This window comes from Podarcis cretensis, assembly GCF_951804945.1.
Source record: "Podarcis cretensis genome assembly, chromosome: 2".
NCBI classification, from domain to species: Eukaryota; Metazoa; Chordata; class Lepidosauria; order Squamata; family Lacertidae; genus Podarcis; species Podarcis cretensis.
In genome coordinates, this window is record NC_137171.1 from 40,747,750 (window position 1) to 40,764,033 (window position 16,284).

The 16,284-nt window shown below is 42.2% G+C and overlaps 1 protein-coding gene across 1 annotated transcript; it reads right to left on the reverse strand.

Moving 5' to 3' along the window:
* Positions 1-336: 336 nt before the first annotated feature.
* Positions 337-15,827, reverse strand: LOC307210328 (cytochrome P450 2B4-like). The gene is made up of 9 exons (XM_079966124.1): positions 15,557-15,827; positions 11,080-11,242; positions 9,747-9,896; positions 9,107-9,267; positions 6,505-6,681; positions 5,433-5,574; positions 3,428-3,615; positions 2,777-2,918; positions 337-1,048 (listed from the first exon to the last, which is right to left on the reverse strand). The coding sequence occupies exons 1-9, from the start codon at positions 15,722-15,724 to the stop codon at positions 861-863; spliced, it is 1,479 nt and encodes a 492-aa protein (XP_079822250.1). The 5' UTR covers positions 15,725-15,827; the 3' UTR covers positions 337-860.
* Between the last annotated feature and the right edge of the window lie 457 nt (positions 15,828-16,284).

The window sequence follows — 16,284 nt, forward strand, 5'->3', positions numbered from 1 at the left end:
TGCCCCTCAAAGGGTCTACTATGCCCGTAATTTCATCCCATTTTACCAACAAATTAAAGGGGGAGGGGGAGATACAGGTGTTTGCAGCAATTTGTTGTAAAGCTTTATAAATACCTTCAACAAGAAACTGATGTGTGATATTATCAAATGCTTTTTCTGCATCTGGAAACGTAACTACTCATTCAAGATTTGTTTTTCATGCATAAATGAAGTTGTTGGCATTCGTCTGTCTCAGGAGACAATGGAGGAGTGCAACTTTGTGGGTGAAGTCAAACCACTGGAGGATTACAGCACCTGCTGTGGCTGTTGAGACCAATAAGGAACGGATGCTGTATATAAAGGTGAGCAGTTGAGCTGCTGCAGATGCACAGCTAGATTTATTATTTTCCTAATATTATCCTTCATTATGCAAAATCCATCTTGATCTATATGATTTTTAATTATGATCCTTTTTAGATTTTTTTTTTAAAAAATGCTATTGTTATAGACTTGTTACAGAATTCAATTTACCCATTTGTAATATCTCATTCTTCACTTTAGAAAGTTATTGTGCTAACATACTCCTAAAGGTCAAAACACTGAGATTCCATCTGCTCCCAAAGCCTTATTGATCTTTGCCCTTTTTACTGTATCTATCACTGGATTGATGCTTCTAATGTAGAAGTGGCTCAGTTGTGGTTTTCCAAGTGTTGCACTACAACTCCCAGCAGCCCCAGCCAGCATGATGTGAGCTATAGTTTGGAATATATAGTTTTTCTAAGTACTGTGTGATTCAGATCTCCCAATAATCATATTCTTCCTACTTCAGATATACTGAGACGCATTGGCACCACCCATTTTGCTTTGTTGCTGTCACCGGATCATATTGAACGTCTAATGAATTTCAGTGGCAAGTCTCCTTTCATCAGGCCACTGTCCTCATACAAAGTAAATATATCCTTGTCTTTGGCATCTCCCACCAGCTGGAAGGTGAAGTTCTGGAGCAGAGCACCGAAGAACAGGAACAGCTCCATCCGAGCCAGGGCTTCCCCTGGGCATGCCCGTTTTCCTGGGTGAAAAGAAGGGGGCAGTGCTCATCAGTCATCAAAGACCTATATAGTGCCCAAGAAACTCAGCCAACACATTTTGAAATAAATGGAGCTGCATAAGAATGACAGCAGTGAGACCATTTCTCAAGTGGATCTGCAATTCTCTGTTTCCACTGTGATATGAAGGTGAAGTGTTTCAGGCAAGTATGTTTTTGGAGATATTGGTCTCATGTCATTTTCTCGATTCTTTGGCTGATTGGTGGACTTCTATTCTGAGCATGTTATATAACACTAAAGTACTGCTTGGCTTATTCTCCTGCCAGAAAACACAATAATGTGGCTTCCGTCTGTGTGTATGTGTAAATCTTTGCTGAAAGCTACACATAAGCAGTTTCAGAGCAAAGAAATATAAAAGATTATGTGATAGTGAGTTACTCTTTCCTCTCATTTCATCATGCCACCTCTCTTTCTTAACACAGAGCCCAAGTGGTTCCTGTAGGTAGTGGTCCAAAAGTTGGGAACTGAACTGTCCCTTCCTCAGGCTGATGTTTACAACTTTTCTGCTCAAGATGCAGGAAATGGAGGACAGAGGCAGAGAGAAATGTCTTGTGGGTGGACAATCCCTCCCCAAACCTCTTACTTATCTCCTGGCAGCACTATCACTTCCTGGAGTCCAGCTGCCCACCCATCCACATGCCAGCTGCTGGACCCAACCCCACAATATGAGAATTGCTATGATTAAATGGGCACAAGATGTTGGACATAATATTATGATGGCTGACTGGGAACAGTTATGGACCACAGGTATGAAGTTCACGGCATGTAATGCCTTAAGAGAGAATATAATGAAAATGATCTACAGGTGGTACATGCCACCAGTCAAGCTTGCAAAAATTTATCATTTGCCCGAAAATAAATGTTGGAAATGCAAAGAGACCAAAGGTACATTCTTTCACCTTTGGTGGACATGCCCAAGGATTAAGACTTTCTGGGAGATGATATATAATGAAATGAAAAAGGTATTTAAATATACCTTTCTGAAGAAACCAGAGGCCTTTCTCCTGGGCATGGTCAGCCAATTGGTGTCAAAGAAGGATAGAACTTTCTTTATGTATCCTACAACAGCAGCAAGAATACTTATTGCAAAGTACTGGAAGACACAAGATCTACCCACCCGGGAAGAATGGCAGATGAAGGCGATGGACTACATGGAACTGGTGGAAATGACTTGCAGAATCCAAGACCAGGGAGAAGAGTCAGTGGAGGAAGATTGGAAGAAATTTAAAGACTATTTACAGAAACATTGAAAAATTAATGAATGTTAGAAGGATGTTGGAATGAAGTTATGTGGTTTTAGCAGAAATGTTATAAGGGTTTAGGAAAAAATAGACTGTTAATTGGTGAAAGGAGGGAAAGTAAAGTTACATCATATTGGGATAAATTACAGAACAAAAACTGGAAAAGATGGAAAGGATTTGCTGAAATAGTTAACTGAATTAGAATACAAAAAAGGGAGGTGTGAGGAGGTCAAGGAAACAAGCAAATGAAAGGTAAGTTATGGGAAGATTAGTTGTTGTTTTTTTCTTTTTTTTCTTTTCTTCTTTTTTCCTTATTGTGATGTGTTGTTTTGTTTTTGTTTAATATGGTGTTATTACTTTTACTTTTGCGTTTTTGTAACCCTTAAAAATTTTAATAAATATTATTTTTTAAAAAAACAACAATATGAGAATCTAGGTCTATAGAGTCACCTGCAGAAAAAGGCATGAAGGCAGCCCTGTTCCGGAACTGGCCCTTCTCATCCAAGAAATGACCCGGGTTAAACTCTTCTGGAGTCTCCCACTGGAGAGGATCAAAGTGCACAGTTGAAATCTCTGCACAGACTGCCGTGCCCTTCAGGGAGAAGATACAGATTTCATTATTTGTTTCAGCTTCATAAACATAAAACATTCTGCCTCTGTTTCAGTGATCTTTGACAGTGACTTACCAATCCTACCATTCCTGGTTATGGGACATTTATCTGATTCTAATAAGTTCGTGACTCCATGCACATATTATATGCTTTCTGTTCATAATTTTGATACAGTATAGTGTTATAAAAATACTGTCAGTATATTATTAGCTGACATGCTGCTTGTTGTTTTTGAGAGTCATATACATAAGAAGCAGCCATCTTATGGGAAAGACTGATTCCTAAAGTTGGTTGTCATATATAGAAACAAGTCATTGCACAGCATTCTGAAAAATCACCATGAATGTGTGAGGGGGGGGGTGAGGTTGTAATCAGCATATCTTGTCTCTGCACTGGCTGGGACTGTGGCAGACCAAAGTCATTGATGGGATGATAAATCCCTCCCTCCCCCTCTCCACAGTAACCTGATCATTTCACATGTGACACAAACCTGGGGGATAAGATAGCCCCGGAATTTTGTAGGACGTGTTGTTGCACGTGGGATGCTCTCAAGGCTCCCTTTTTGATATCGTTGAACCTCATGGAGAACAGCATTGGTGTAGGGCATCCTCACCCTATCTTCCATGCCGGGGATACGGTTGGCACCTACCACATCATTGATCTCCTGTTGAACTTTTTCTGTAAGAAAACAAATTCAGAATTCTGAAACTACTTCTCCTCTGACATAGTGATAGCCTTCAACATTCTCCAACCGGAAGGAAAAGTAACACTTACTGACATGAATTTGCATCCTGGCTGGAGCCCATTTTTAAAGATGGCATGCAAAGATGAAAGGAATTCGGCTTTTGTCCCCTTTGCTAAAGGGGATCATCTTAGGTTACGAAAGAATGTGGGCTTTTTATCTTAGAGATGTTCATGAAATCATGCAAAACATGTTGAATAAATGGTGTGGAAACTTTATGCAATCTCCTCACACAGTACCTTTTATTCATTCATTAAACTTATATCCCACTTCCCCGCCCCCAGAAAAAAAAAGATTCCTGGGGTAGCAAATCAGGGTCAACAAAGGCAAGGGCCTGGCATTAGGCTCAGGACGTTAGACTCCCCAACAGAGGTTTTCATTCTGATTCTAATGGCTCCATGAATTTGTCTTGTGGCAGCAAATTATGACTTTTAAATATGCATCATGTTGCTTTGAGGGATGGAGGAGGAAACCATTTAAAACTGATTCATACACTGAGTTGGGTTCGGATAGGATCGCCTCAGGTATCCAGTGGCTACATCTGTCCAAGGGGCTGGTGCTAATGTAACCCACTGCTTTAGATCATTTTAGCAAGAGCTGAGGCAGGGAGCAGCCAGCATTATGAGCAAATAGCCTGTTCTCCTTTGTGTAAGGCTGTGAACCCTTAAGAATAGCTCAGTAGTGAAGTTTCCTTAAAGTTTTAGGAGCAGTTATTCATTACATCGTAAGGTCCTTCTTTGTTGAAGTATGTGTTTTATAAAGGGATGTAAGTTTTAGTTCCTGAGTGCCAAATTCGCTGGAGTGAAGTGCTGTGGAGTTGAGAATATGCCCTTTTCCCTCCAGGAAAGATAAACATCAGTGTCCAGGAAGACAGAACATGAAGGACAGAACTCTGGGAGGACAGTACTCTATTTTGTATTAATTTATGAGAATTTTATCAATTTTTCATAAATTATATCATTGATGTAGCATCCTTATTTATGTGCTGGTTACTTTCGGAAAATTGGAGTGCATATGCTTATAATATGCATATGATAGCATTGTCTGCAGTGTTTATAACCTCGAAAGTGGAGCACTTCTCACTGAGATCTATGAGACAGACAGGAATTTTAGAAATCCATAGATATCAGCTCCATATCACGTTTTTCAGAAAATTCCGTTAATGCTTAGCTTGAAAACTTCCCAGAGGCATCTCTCTGGTCACTTTTGGACACGGAATACATTGGTACCTCAGGTTACAAATGCTTCAGTTTACAAACGCTTCAGGTTACAGTCTCTGCTAACCCAGAAGTAGTTCCTCAGGTTAAGAACTTTACCTCAGGATGAGAACAGAAATCATGCGGCAGCAGCAGGAGCCCCCATTAGCTAAAGTGATACCTCAGGTTAAGAACAGTTTCAAGCTAAGAACGGACCTCCAGAATGAATTAAGTTCTTAACCCGAGGTACCACTGTATGGGAATAGATGGGCTGTTTGGTCTCCTCCGGAAATATTATCCTTATGTGCTCCATCTGCCAACATGTATTACTTTTTAAAACATCAAAAAACAAAGCAATCCTCAAAATCTATCCAAAATAAATAGTCATAAAAAATAAAAGTGGAGGTTTCCTAATGGAAACCTTTATCATGGACCTAGGAGAAGACATTTTGTGTACTGACTGTGCAGTTTTAATGTTTGTTTTTTCTTTCTCTTTACTATTACTCTTTCCACCTTGGAAAGGCAGAGCCTTTCAGTCTTTGGGGCAATTTATGTACCTTGGATGTGTGGCAATCTAGCCATCACCAGAAGGGCACAGCTCAAAACTTCGCTTGTGGACAATGACCCAGCAATAAAGAGTTCCTGCACAATCACAATAAGCTCCTCTTTGGTGTAGATTGCCTCAGGATTGGTTTGGTCCTGTAAAAAGGAAAAGGAAAAAGAGAAGAATTTAAAACATCCATTTGAAAGAGAGACGGAGGAAGCGAGACATCTCAATAAATGCAGTAACTGGATTGAGCACTATATTTGCATGGTTTATTGCAGTGTAAGTACAGTGTTGTTGTTTTTTAATTGAATATAGTTTTATTCAGGGACATTTCTCTAGAAAAAGGGGTGCTGTTTCATGGAGTTGCATCCATACAAATGAATATACCCCCCCCCAAAAAAATAAACACTATACTCTATCAAATAACTCATTAATTATTTGATCCTGTGTTTATTTGGGGGGGGGTATATTCATTTGTAAGTAAGATCAGATTTTGAAATGATGTTAAAGGTCTTGTGGCATTTAATGGTCAATCCAATCCACTCAGTCTACTTGCTGATCCAGATGTGTTGCTGAAGGAGGCCATCGGGGAAACTGAAGCATTAGGCAAGCTGACCTGATGGGCAATTAATAAAAGTAAATCATAATTGTTGTGTCTGAATGCACCAGCTGACATTAAGAATGTCAAACTCTGGAGGGTCTGAGACATCTCAGTCTTTTCCATGCAGTAACTCAGAAGGAACACAAAACCTGCATGGCTTATTGCAGCATAACTATAATGCTGAAAATAAAAAGATAACTGAAAACCAAATAATAGAACCACGAAGAAAACAATCCCATGTATAGTTATAATGATGGGCATTATTTTTTCAGCTGCTCTCCTGCTGCTTGGTTTGATGTCTAAAAAAAAATTTGAGGGAAACCTGAGATTAGCCTGGAGATCATCACAATGGCCAACCACCACAGCCAGAATGCAGGATCAGAATGAGGGAGGGCAGCAGCCATATGAGACACTTTCAAATGTAGCCACAAACAAGAGACATCTCAGAAGCATGGAGAAGGGAAATTATATAACCTCCTACCTTCTCTGACTTCATAAGGAAGCAGTCAATATAGTCACGGGGGTCCTGATAATCCAGGGTCTCTTTGTGGGATTCCACCCTCTCATTGATGAAAGCATGCATTTTTTCAAAACTTCCTAAAATCTTTTTGTGCTGTCCAGGCAGGTAAGGCATTATTTGCGAGAACACATTATAAACCTGGAACAGAAACAATACATAACAACTGTATATTGAATTTATCATTTTAGAGCTGCCTGCTGAGTCTATGGATTTAGGGATGTTGGAGAAATCTACTGCAAAATGTTTGCAATCCATGGCTCCTTCAAGAGGAATGACAGGATTTAAATTTAATAAACAAACAAAGAATTGTAAATAAATCCTCTCTCCTCCTCCTCCTCCTCCTCATCCTCCCCTCCTCCTCCTCCTCCTCTTCTTCTCGGTCTCCTTTATTTACAGTCTACTATATTTACATATTCATTATCACTAGATCCTGCCCATATCCACTGAGGCAGAAATCCTAACTATGCCTGCCCAGAAATGAGGCTTACTGAATTAAACTAGGCTTACTCTGAGGTATGAGGGGTTAGGATCGCAGCCCTAATCGACTTCCTACTGTGAATTGTAAAATAAAACATTGTTTTTTAAAAAGCTAATGCATTGTTTCTTTTTTGTCCTGCTTATTCTCTGAAACAAAATAATGTAGAAATAGGTTCTAGATCTTTCTACAGCAAAGACTCATTTAAAATAATGTTAGGTTAATTGTACCTTGTATGCAAGTCTGGCCCATCCATGAAGTGGAGTGAAGCAGGTACCTCAGGTGGTACTTGAAGGGTACCCTCCTTATATGTCCTGCCCACCCCACTCCTTTCTCTGCTGGCTAAGAATTCACCTTGTTTTGTCTCAAGTCATGAAATGGGATGCACCACCCCTGCTTGAATGTTTCCGTGCTTAGTTGATACATGTACCTTACATATTAACTCTGAGTAGACTAGAAACCAGAACACTACGGAGACAAGTTCAGTGGCAGAGCACCAGGTTTGCACGCAGTAGGGCCCAGGCTCAATCACTGGCATACAAGGAACTCAAGAGTAGCTTGTAGGAGCCATGCGGTCTGAGCTTGTAGCAACCAACACATACGTCATCACATGCTGAGCTTCTCAGACAGACCAGAGAGAAACAAAGGGTTAATTGCCCAGTCTCTCCCACACTTCCACTTATCTTATGCCTAGAAAGCACAGCTCCAAGCAGATTTGCACTTGGCCCATTCTTTCTAGGCACAGGTCTGACTGGTTCTGCCTTTGCCCTGCTGCTTCCCCAGGAAACCCACTCTTTAGTGCTTAATCAGAACAAACAGCAGTCTGCAGAAAACCTGATTGCTGTTTGTTCCAATTCAGTACCAAACAATGGGTTTTCCTGGGGGGAAGTGGTGGGGCAATCTGAGGTGTGGATAACCTCATAGTTGTGAGGGAAGCTTTTTAGTGATATCAATTGAAAGGCAATCCATGATAAGAATCAGTGCCATTTTTCTAGAAAGAGAGGCACCAGAACTCACCATGAACACCTTCCTTGTTCTCTTAGAATGCCAATAGCACGCACCTGAGAGGTGCCAGAATCGAGTTTCACTGAGTTCCAGCTGAAGAAAAGCCCAGATAAAAATATTTTCCTTATACTCCCTGGGAAAGGGGAGTGTCCGAGTTTCAAACTCATTTCCCCTGCCCCAAGCAGATATTCAGCTCAGCTCTGACTGCCTTTACACCCTTTAGATATATAAAAAACCTTCCAGTAGCACTTCTGTTTCAGTGTATCTGAAGAAGTGTGCATGCACACGAAAGCTCATACCAATAACAAACTTAGTTGGTCTCTAAGGTGCTACTGGAAGGAATTTTTTAATTTTGTTTTGACTACGGCAGACCAACACAGCTACCTACCTATAACTAGAACCCTTTAGATAATAATAATAATAATAATAATAATAATAATAATAATAATAATAATTTATTATTTATACCCCGCCCATCTGGCTGGGCCTCCCCAGCCACTCTGGGCGGCTTCCATAGAAACAAAAAATACAGTAAAGTATCACACGTTAAAAACTTCCCTGAACAGGGCTGCCTTCAGATGTCTTCTGAATGTCAGGTAGTTGTTTATCGCTTTGACATCTGCTGGAAGGGCATTCCACAGGGCGGGCGCCACTACCGAGAAGGCCCTCTGCCTGGTTCCCTGTAGCTTTGCTTCTCACAATGAGGGAACCGCCAGAAGGCCCTCGGCGCTGAACCTCAGCGTCTGGGCAGAATGATGGGGGTGGAGATAAGCAATCCTTTGATAATGAATAACTGGGAAAAATTCACCACTAACCCGGGGAAGTGCTCCACCAACATGCCTACAGAAGAATTTCTCTAGGTCTGTATTTTGAGTGGTTAATTTGCTGGTGCTCTGCAATTAAAGCCAAGATGTATGTGATATTGTGTCATGTGGAATTTAATGGAGACAAGGATCAGAGAAAGTGGAAAAGGTAAAGGGGAATATACCCCAGGGTGCACCTGGCTTATACCAGGCCCATGTCCATTAAGATGAACCAAGGTTCTGGGTCCATGGGATATACTTGTAAGAAGGAACAACATACCTGTCCCATATAACTCACAAGGTAACCCACAAAAGCCTCCATGATATGCAGCTTCTCCAGGAAGACCTGATCTTTGTACTCAAAGCGACTCCCAAAGACAACAGAACAGAGCACATTAGAAACAGCAGTTCTCAAGTGTTTTCTTATATCAAAGGCCTGCCCTGCAGGAGCAAAAGGACATAGTCAAAAGTGTTTGGCAAGGTGGATATTCTCTCCCTCTGCCTGCATGACAGAATAATGTAAACCAGAATTCCTTGCACAATTGAACCTGAAACATGGTGGATTTTGTATTTCCCTTATATTAAAAGATGATTAAGTTCCTTTTACATGGAAATGACAGTATCAGCAGCTCCTGTATTCCCTTTATTTAGCAAGATGTAAGTGCAGCTTAACTGTTGAGGATAACATTATGGACTCCCCAAAGGAGGAAGATGTGCTACCCCATATCTGTGGTCAAGAATTCCCTGCACAAACAGAGCTTGGTGCATTCAAGGTGTACCTTACAACTCAGCCAAGTTCTTTAATAGGAATAAATTCATGAACACCTGTGACATAACTAACAGAAATCCCACTTTCTGGGACTGTTCCTGCCCTGAAGGACTTCAAAATTGTGTTTGTAATAAGGATAACTTGGGAAGACCTTTTGCGGTTGCCATTGCCTCCACCAGACAGAGAACTTCTTCCTGCACCCTCGCGGACATCGCTTTCTTCCCCATTCCAAAATCCCGCAGGGTGCTGAGTGTGAACCGGCGCAGCTCTTTCCATCTTTTCACAGATCTGCTGGACAGTCCTGAAAGCAAACAGGTGAAGATCCTTCCCTCAGCAGGAAGTTTCTACATTGTGGCACTTTGTCCATTCAGACTATATTCCCATTTATAGTTGAATCAAGCCATGGGTGGTTTGTATGTAACTTTTTATCACATAATAACAGTGCTGAACTATAGCGTGAACATGTTGTGTCGTTTCTCCATATTGTTAAATGGTGCTGGAGGAGAGAGGACAGGCAAACTCTTCTATGGGTCATGTCATATCATGTCTTTCATTAAATATCTGTTATGGGCAAAATGTTGGATTTGGATAAAAATGAGACTTTCCTGGATGCCTAGATCCAGGTTTGGGGCAAGTACTCTTTGGTAAGAGAACCCCAGCAGAGATTTAACATCACAAAACTTGCAGCAAAGTAATGTGTGGGAATGGGCTATTGGACCTTTAAAACATGCCCTTCTAACTTCTTTCCAAATTTTCCCAACTATATGCTTATAAGTGGTAAGGGAAGGGGCAGAACAAAGAGTTTGGTAGCCCTTCCTTCCAAGGTGAGCTAGCTAAGCTTGGCATGACAGCTGACTTTAAGATCTTAACACCTTCATGCATTTAGAATTAAGCATGTTGGTTATTTGAGACTGACTATATCCCTCACGGGACACGGGTGGCACTGTGGGTTAAACCACAGAGCCTAGGGCTTGCCGATGAGAAGGTCGGCAGTTCAAATCCCCATGATGGGGTGAGCTCCCATTGCTCGGTCCCTGCTCCTGCCAACCTAGCAGCTCGAAAGCACAAAGTGCAAGTAGATAAATAGGTACCACTCCGGCGGGAAGGTAAACGGCGTTTCCGTGCACTGCTCTGGTTCACCAGAAGCAGCTTAGTCATGCTGGCCACATGACCTGGAAGCTGTTCGCCGGCTCCCTCGGCCAATAAAGCGAGATGAGCGCCGCAACCCCAGAGTCGTCCGCGACTGGACCTAACGGTCAGGGGTCCCTTTACCTTTATATCCCTCACAGTAAAGGAAGAATTCAGTTCAGGGCTGTTATTTTGGGTGGCAAACTCCTTTTTGTGGTAACATCTAGCTCCACCTGAGGTTGAAAAAGGGAGGGCTCGATGTCTGCTTATTCCTACTTGGAGACCCCTGAAAATGAAGTCTGCTTCTTCCATTAAAATGGAAGCAATAAACAAATAAGCACAGGACCCCTACCTACCTTTAAAATGGCTCACTGTATCACTGAAAGGCAAGGCAGGACGTCCACCAAATTCTTCAGCATGATCCAACAGAGCATCTTTCACCACTTCATATCCACAGAGTACCACCATGGGCTTGGGACCCAGCCAGACAGTAAAGATAGGACCCCATTTATCATAGAGCTGATGGTAGAATTTTAAAAATGCATGGATTATTAGGCAACACCTGTTCTGGATATATCAGTGGTGGCTGGCCCATTATGGCAACCAAGGTTTATCCCTACCAAGTGAAAACCCAGCAATTTATTTTTAAAACCCCCCAATCTCAAAGCTATAGTCTTTTTTGTTCCACACACTCTCCCATTTCCAGGAGTCCTGGATACTTTTCTGTCAATCAGCTCTCTGTACTACTCAACTAATCACAATCCAAAAGTGTTGCTCTAGCTAGGAGGTCCCACACTTTTCTTTCTCGAAGCAGAAAAGCCTATTTTTATTTGACCTAGCTATGCAATTTTCCCCTCCCACCTACTGACATTATTTCAATTCAACCAAGATAACTGAAGGTAATTGGCCCGATGATTTGGTAGTCCCAGGGGCTAAGTGTTCTTTATTACTGCATTTGCAATAGTTCAAGATAAAACCTATTTGAGAAAGAAACTGCTTTTGCAATTTTTATGGATGTTTATTGTTTGTTTCCAGATAGTTGATTTGGTGATATTATCTTGTGTCAATTGCAGTAGTCATTGTATCATCACCCTGTTCATTGTTTTATCAGCAAGAAGTAGGGCAGCAAGATGAGATTCTGCACATTTTAAATTGGAATGGAGCTGTGTGAAGAGAGCCTATTGGAAAGCGAAAGGGTGTGGTGGTCAGGCATATCTGAGTAACTGAAGAAAAGGGTTTAGAAATGGGATCCTCATAACAGAGGGTCCTGGTTGCGCGCGGGACCCAAGAGCTCACCTGATAGCGTTAAAATGGGGGGGGGGGGTTGGAGCAAGAAGTCCTGGCCATTCCCCTGGGATCACACCAGGCGATTTTAGCCAATAGCCAGTGGGTGGCGTGATCCCAGGGGCTTTAAAAACAGCAGTGTGATGCAAGGAGTGGCACTTGTTTCGCACTGTTGAACACCCGCCCACCCTCCCTAGTTTAGTTAGAGTCGCTTGGCCTTGCTTTGGTTTGGGTCGCCTGTTTTGGAACAGGGGCTGGGTAGGAATTTTTCCATTTGGCAGATTGGCTTTAGCCATTTGGTTTTCACCTACCCCTTAGCAAATCGTCACAACTTGTAAGGTGGCGGTTAGGCATTGGCTCAGTTGGGTTGTGGGGAGGGGAGGTGCGGCCATCACCTGCCCCTCCAGGAACTGGGTATTCCGTTAAAGGAATCTGGGGGTCCTGGATCTCGTCTGAAGTCCGCTTGAGGGCCTAGGGCCATGCCAGGACCACAGGAACCCCAGGGTGAGCTTAGATTGGTCCTCATCGACCTAGCTCCCTCGTTTGGTTTACCCCATTTGACGATCACCCTGAGAAGTGGAACCAGTTATAGTGGGGAGTCAATGCCTAAGCCAATACCGCTCACGTGATTGTATTTCAATAAAGTTGTGGCCAAAAATTTTGCCCAAAAACTTAAACTAATATAAGTGTTCGTGTGTATTTATTTTGGGGGTGCCTCTTGGGGCCTCAAGACGCAAACAATGTGGGGCTGTTAAAGGGAAGGAGGAGAAAAAAGGGAGGAGTTGATGAATCAGCCAAAGAAATTGCTATGTGAATTACTAAGTACTAAGTGCTGAAGACATTTATTAAGCACAAATCAAGGGAAGAACCAGCAGACAAGTGCTGATTAATAAGGATTTGTATATAAAGTTGGATGGATTAATTGCAAAATGAATATGAGTGAATGAAATGATCTGGTAAGAAAAAAGTAAATGAATTTAAAGCAACCCTAGGGAAAATTAAGTAACTTATGAATAGAAAAGAAATCTCAACTGAATTCTTTTGGAGAAATGGGTCAGGGGAAAGGCACCTACACCAGCCACTTCTTAACTTCTTAAGAGAAGGTTCTGTTCACAGCAGAAGGGTGGCTGGGTGACTATCCAGTCCCGGGACCCAATGAAATATCTGCATGTTTAAAGTTTAATACAGGGGGCACTGATCCAACAGGAACTGAGCAGGAAGAGCAAACAGTCTGTCAATCATTATGGATGTTTATGGGGCTATACACTGAACTTTTTCAAGGGCATCATAGGAGGCTATCAAAATAACTGTGTAGCAAGGCTATTGACACTGGTCATGTGTCTCAGTCAAGTCAAATGCACCTGATCAGGAGGGCTAAACTAGTCACGAGATTAAGATAGTGTGAACTCTGCTACTGCATTTCTATACCACCCCTATCTTCCAAGGAGCTCAAAGTGATGTACATGATTCTTCTCTTCTAGTGTACACGCAATAACATAGGTCACTGCCCTCAAGGTGCTATGGAGAATGTTGAGATCAGAGTCAATGGTCTGCTGGACTTTTGTACATGGAATAGGGCTGGGAGGAGGCAACTTTTTGCCCTTTGCTTCAGGCAGCAAACCTTGCAAAGGAAGTCTGCAGAATAGAAGCAAATAGGGGTGGCATTGAAACTAGCAGGTTATTGTAGAGCTGAAAAGTTGCCAACAAGGACAATTAAAATTATCAAGGGGCTGGCCTCTATGAAGAAAAATTAAAACATTTGGAGCTTTTTTTGTTTAGGGAACAATGTACTAAGAGGAGACATAACAGAGGTGGATCCAATTTATCATGGTGAGGGGTAAGAACACTAGTTTGCTTTCCTGGTCCAGTGAAGCGGAATGGTGGGACAATCAGGATAAGCACAAAGAGCTCCTTCTCAGAGGCAGCACTATCACAAGATGTCTGGATGGTCATCAATTTGGACAGATTTTTAAGTGGATTAGACAAATAAGGCTATCAATGGCTGCTAGGCAAGATGGTGATATATTACCTGCAGATGACATATAGTATGGCTTTGAACACTAATTGCTAACAAGACAGCAATATAACCCTCCAACAGCATACAAAACGATATGGCTAATTTGACCCAACAACCCCTCACACTCTCTCTTGCTCACACACAAACAAAACTCACTGTAATCAACCAAATGCAACCAACCAGTCTCTTTCGCTGCCAACAAAAAAGAAATAAATGAATACAGTAGTACCTCTGGTTATGTACTTAATTCGTTCTGGAGGTCCGTTCTTAACCTGAAACTGTTCTTAACCTGAAGCACCACTTTAGCTAATGGGGCCTCCTGCTGCTGCCGCGGCCGAGCAATTTCTGTTCTCATCCTGAAGCAAAGTTCTTAACCCAAGGTATTATTTCTGGGTTAGCGGAGTCTGTAATCTAAAGCGTATGGAACCTAAAGGGTATGTAACCTGAGGTACCACTGTAGATGCAAGAACCATCCATGTGATGCTAACACAAAACCCCACACATACAGTGGTACCTCAGGTTACATACGCTTCAGGTTACATACACTTCAGGTCAAAGACTCTGCTAACCCAGAAATAGTGCTTCAGGTTAAGAACTTTGCTTCAGGATGAGAACAGAAATCGTACTCCGGCAGTGCGGCAGCAGGAGGAGGCCCCATTAGCCAAAGTGGTGCTTCAGGTTAAGAACAGTTTCAGGTTAAGTATGGACCTCTGGAACGAATTAAGTACTTAACATGAGGTACCACTGTACACTATGCAAAAGATTGAAATATCATTACCACCCTTCAAAAGATCATTAGTCCCACCTCTCTCTTCCCACCTCTTCCTCCCTCCTCCCTCAACCTCACAATGCCTATGATAGCAATGTCTCAACCAAGCGTTACTGACCTGTAGATAGGGCTCTGCTAACTGAAAACAGAGACGTTATGCAGGGGCGAAACTAGGCTTTCTTTCACCTTAGTCAAAGACCCAGTTTGGCATATCCCCACCCCCACCCCACATTTATGTACACACACCTACAGGTTGGGAGCCTCAATGGTGCACCCTGGAAGCTTCACTTGGGGGGGGACCAGGCTAGCCCCCCCATAGCTACAGCACTGTGTAATATGTCACTTTGTTATCCATGAAAATCTATAGCAGCAATAATAATAAACACTGACTGCTATGGCAGGGGGTGGGTGCAGAGCAGAATTGCAGGAGAATGTACACCTTGGAGAATGGATAGGTCTTTCATCTAGTCCCTCAGGATTCTTTGTATGTTCTTAAAGATGGTGCTCTCTGCAGCCTCTCAGCCAGGCAGCACTTCCAGGAAGGCACAAAGAGAACGGGAAACGTTCCTTTCATTACTTTCCACCTGTTCACTTATGATGTAGGAATATTTGGGCTTCTCAAAGCAGCAGACAGAAGCAGGCATACCCAGACTAAAGAAGGGGAAAATTAACTTTGTGCCTTCCTGTCTCTCTGTTCTTTTATTCTAAATCTGCTTCACGGCAGGAATGAAAAGTGAAAGTGGTCTCCAAGAGGTGGACTTACCTTTGCATAGTTTCTGCTCAGAGGCAGGACGTCTTTCTGCAGAAGATTGCCCAGAAGAAACCAAGGAGTGGGCCCTGGAGGTAGTTGGGCTTTCTTCTTGTACATTTTGACGGAGAACAAGAGCAAGGTGAAGAGGAGGCTGAGAAGCAGCAGAGCTTCCACCCCCATTTTTCTCTGTGTTCTTTTGGTCAGAAATCTAAGAAAATACTTAAGAAAGACAAGGTGGAAGAAAGCTGCCTGCTGGAGACCCAACCCAACTCGGACTCTGGATTATCTCTGTTGCTCTTCTGGTGTTCGTTTTTTAAATGTGGCCTTTAATAATTAACAGGGAGAGTTATTCATTAATATATATTGAACTTAACCTTGACTCAGAATTAAAAGAGGAATGCCCTCTGGGGCACATGAGAGATAAGAGTACATGGGTGCTGCTGGCAAATATATGCTATCTGAGAAGCCAGTCAGTAAAAAGGTGTGTTTACCTGTTGCAGGGAGGATGTTTACCTTCTTTTTTGAATCTGCACATGCGCCTTTAAACACACTTTACTTATATCTATCATCTATCTATCATCTATCTATCTATCTATCTATCTATCTATCTATCTATGCCACATTAAAATTGTGAGTGAGGTATAGATGATAGATGTTTCCCGGCTGCCTTTCTTGGTGTACTCACAGCAATGTAACTTTTTATCTGCAAGTCAGCAGGAGAGAGTTGTTTGGGATGAAAA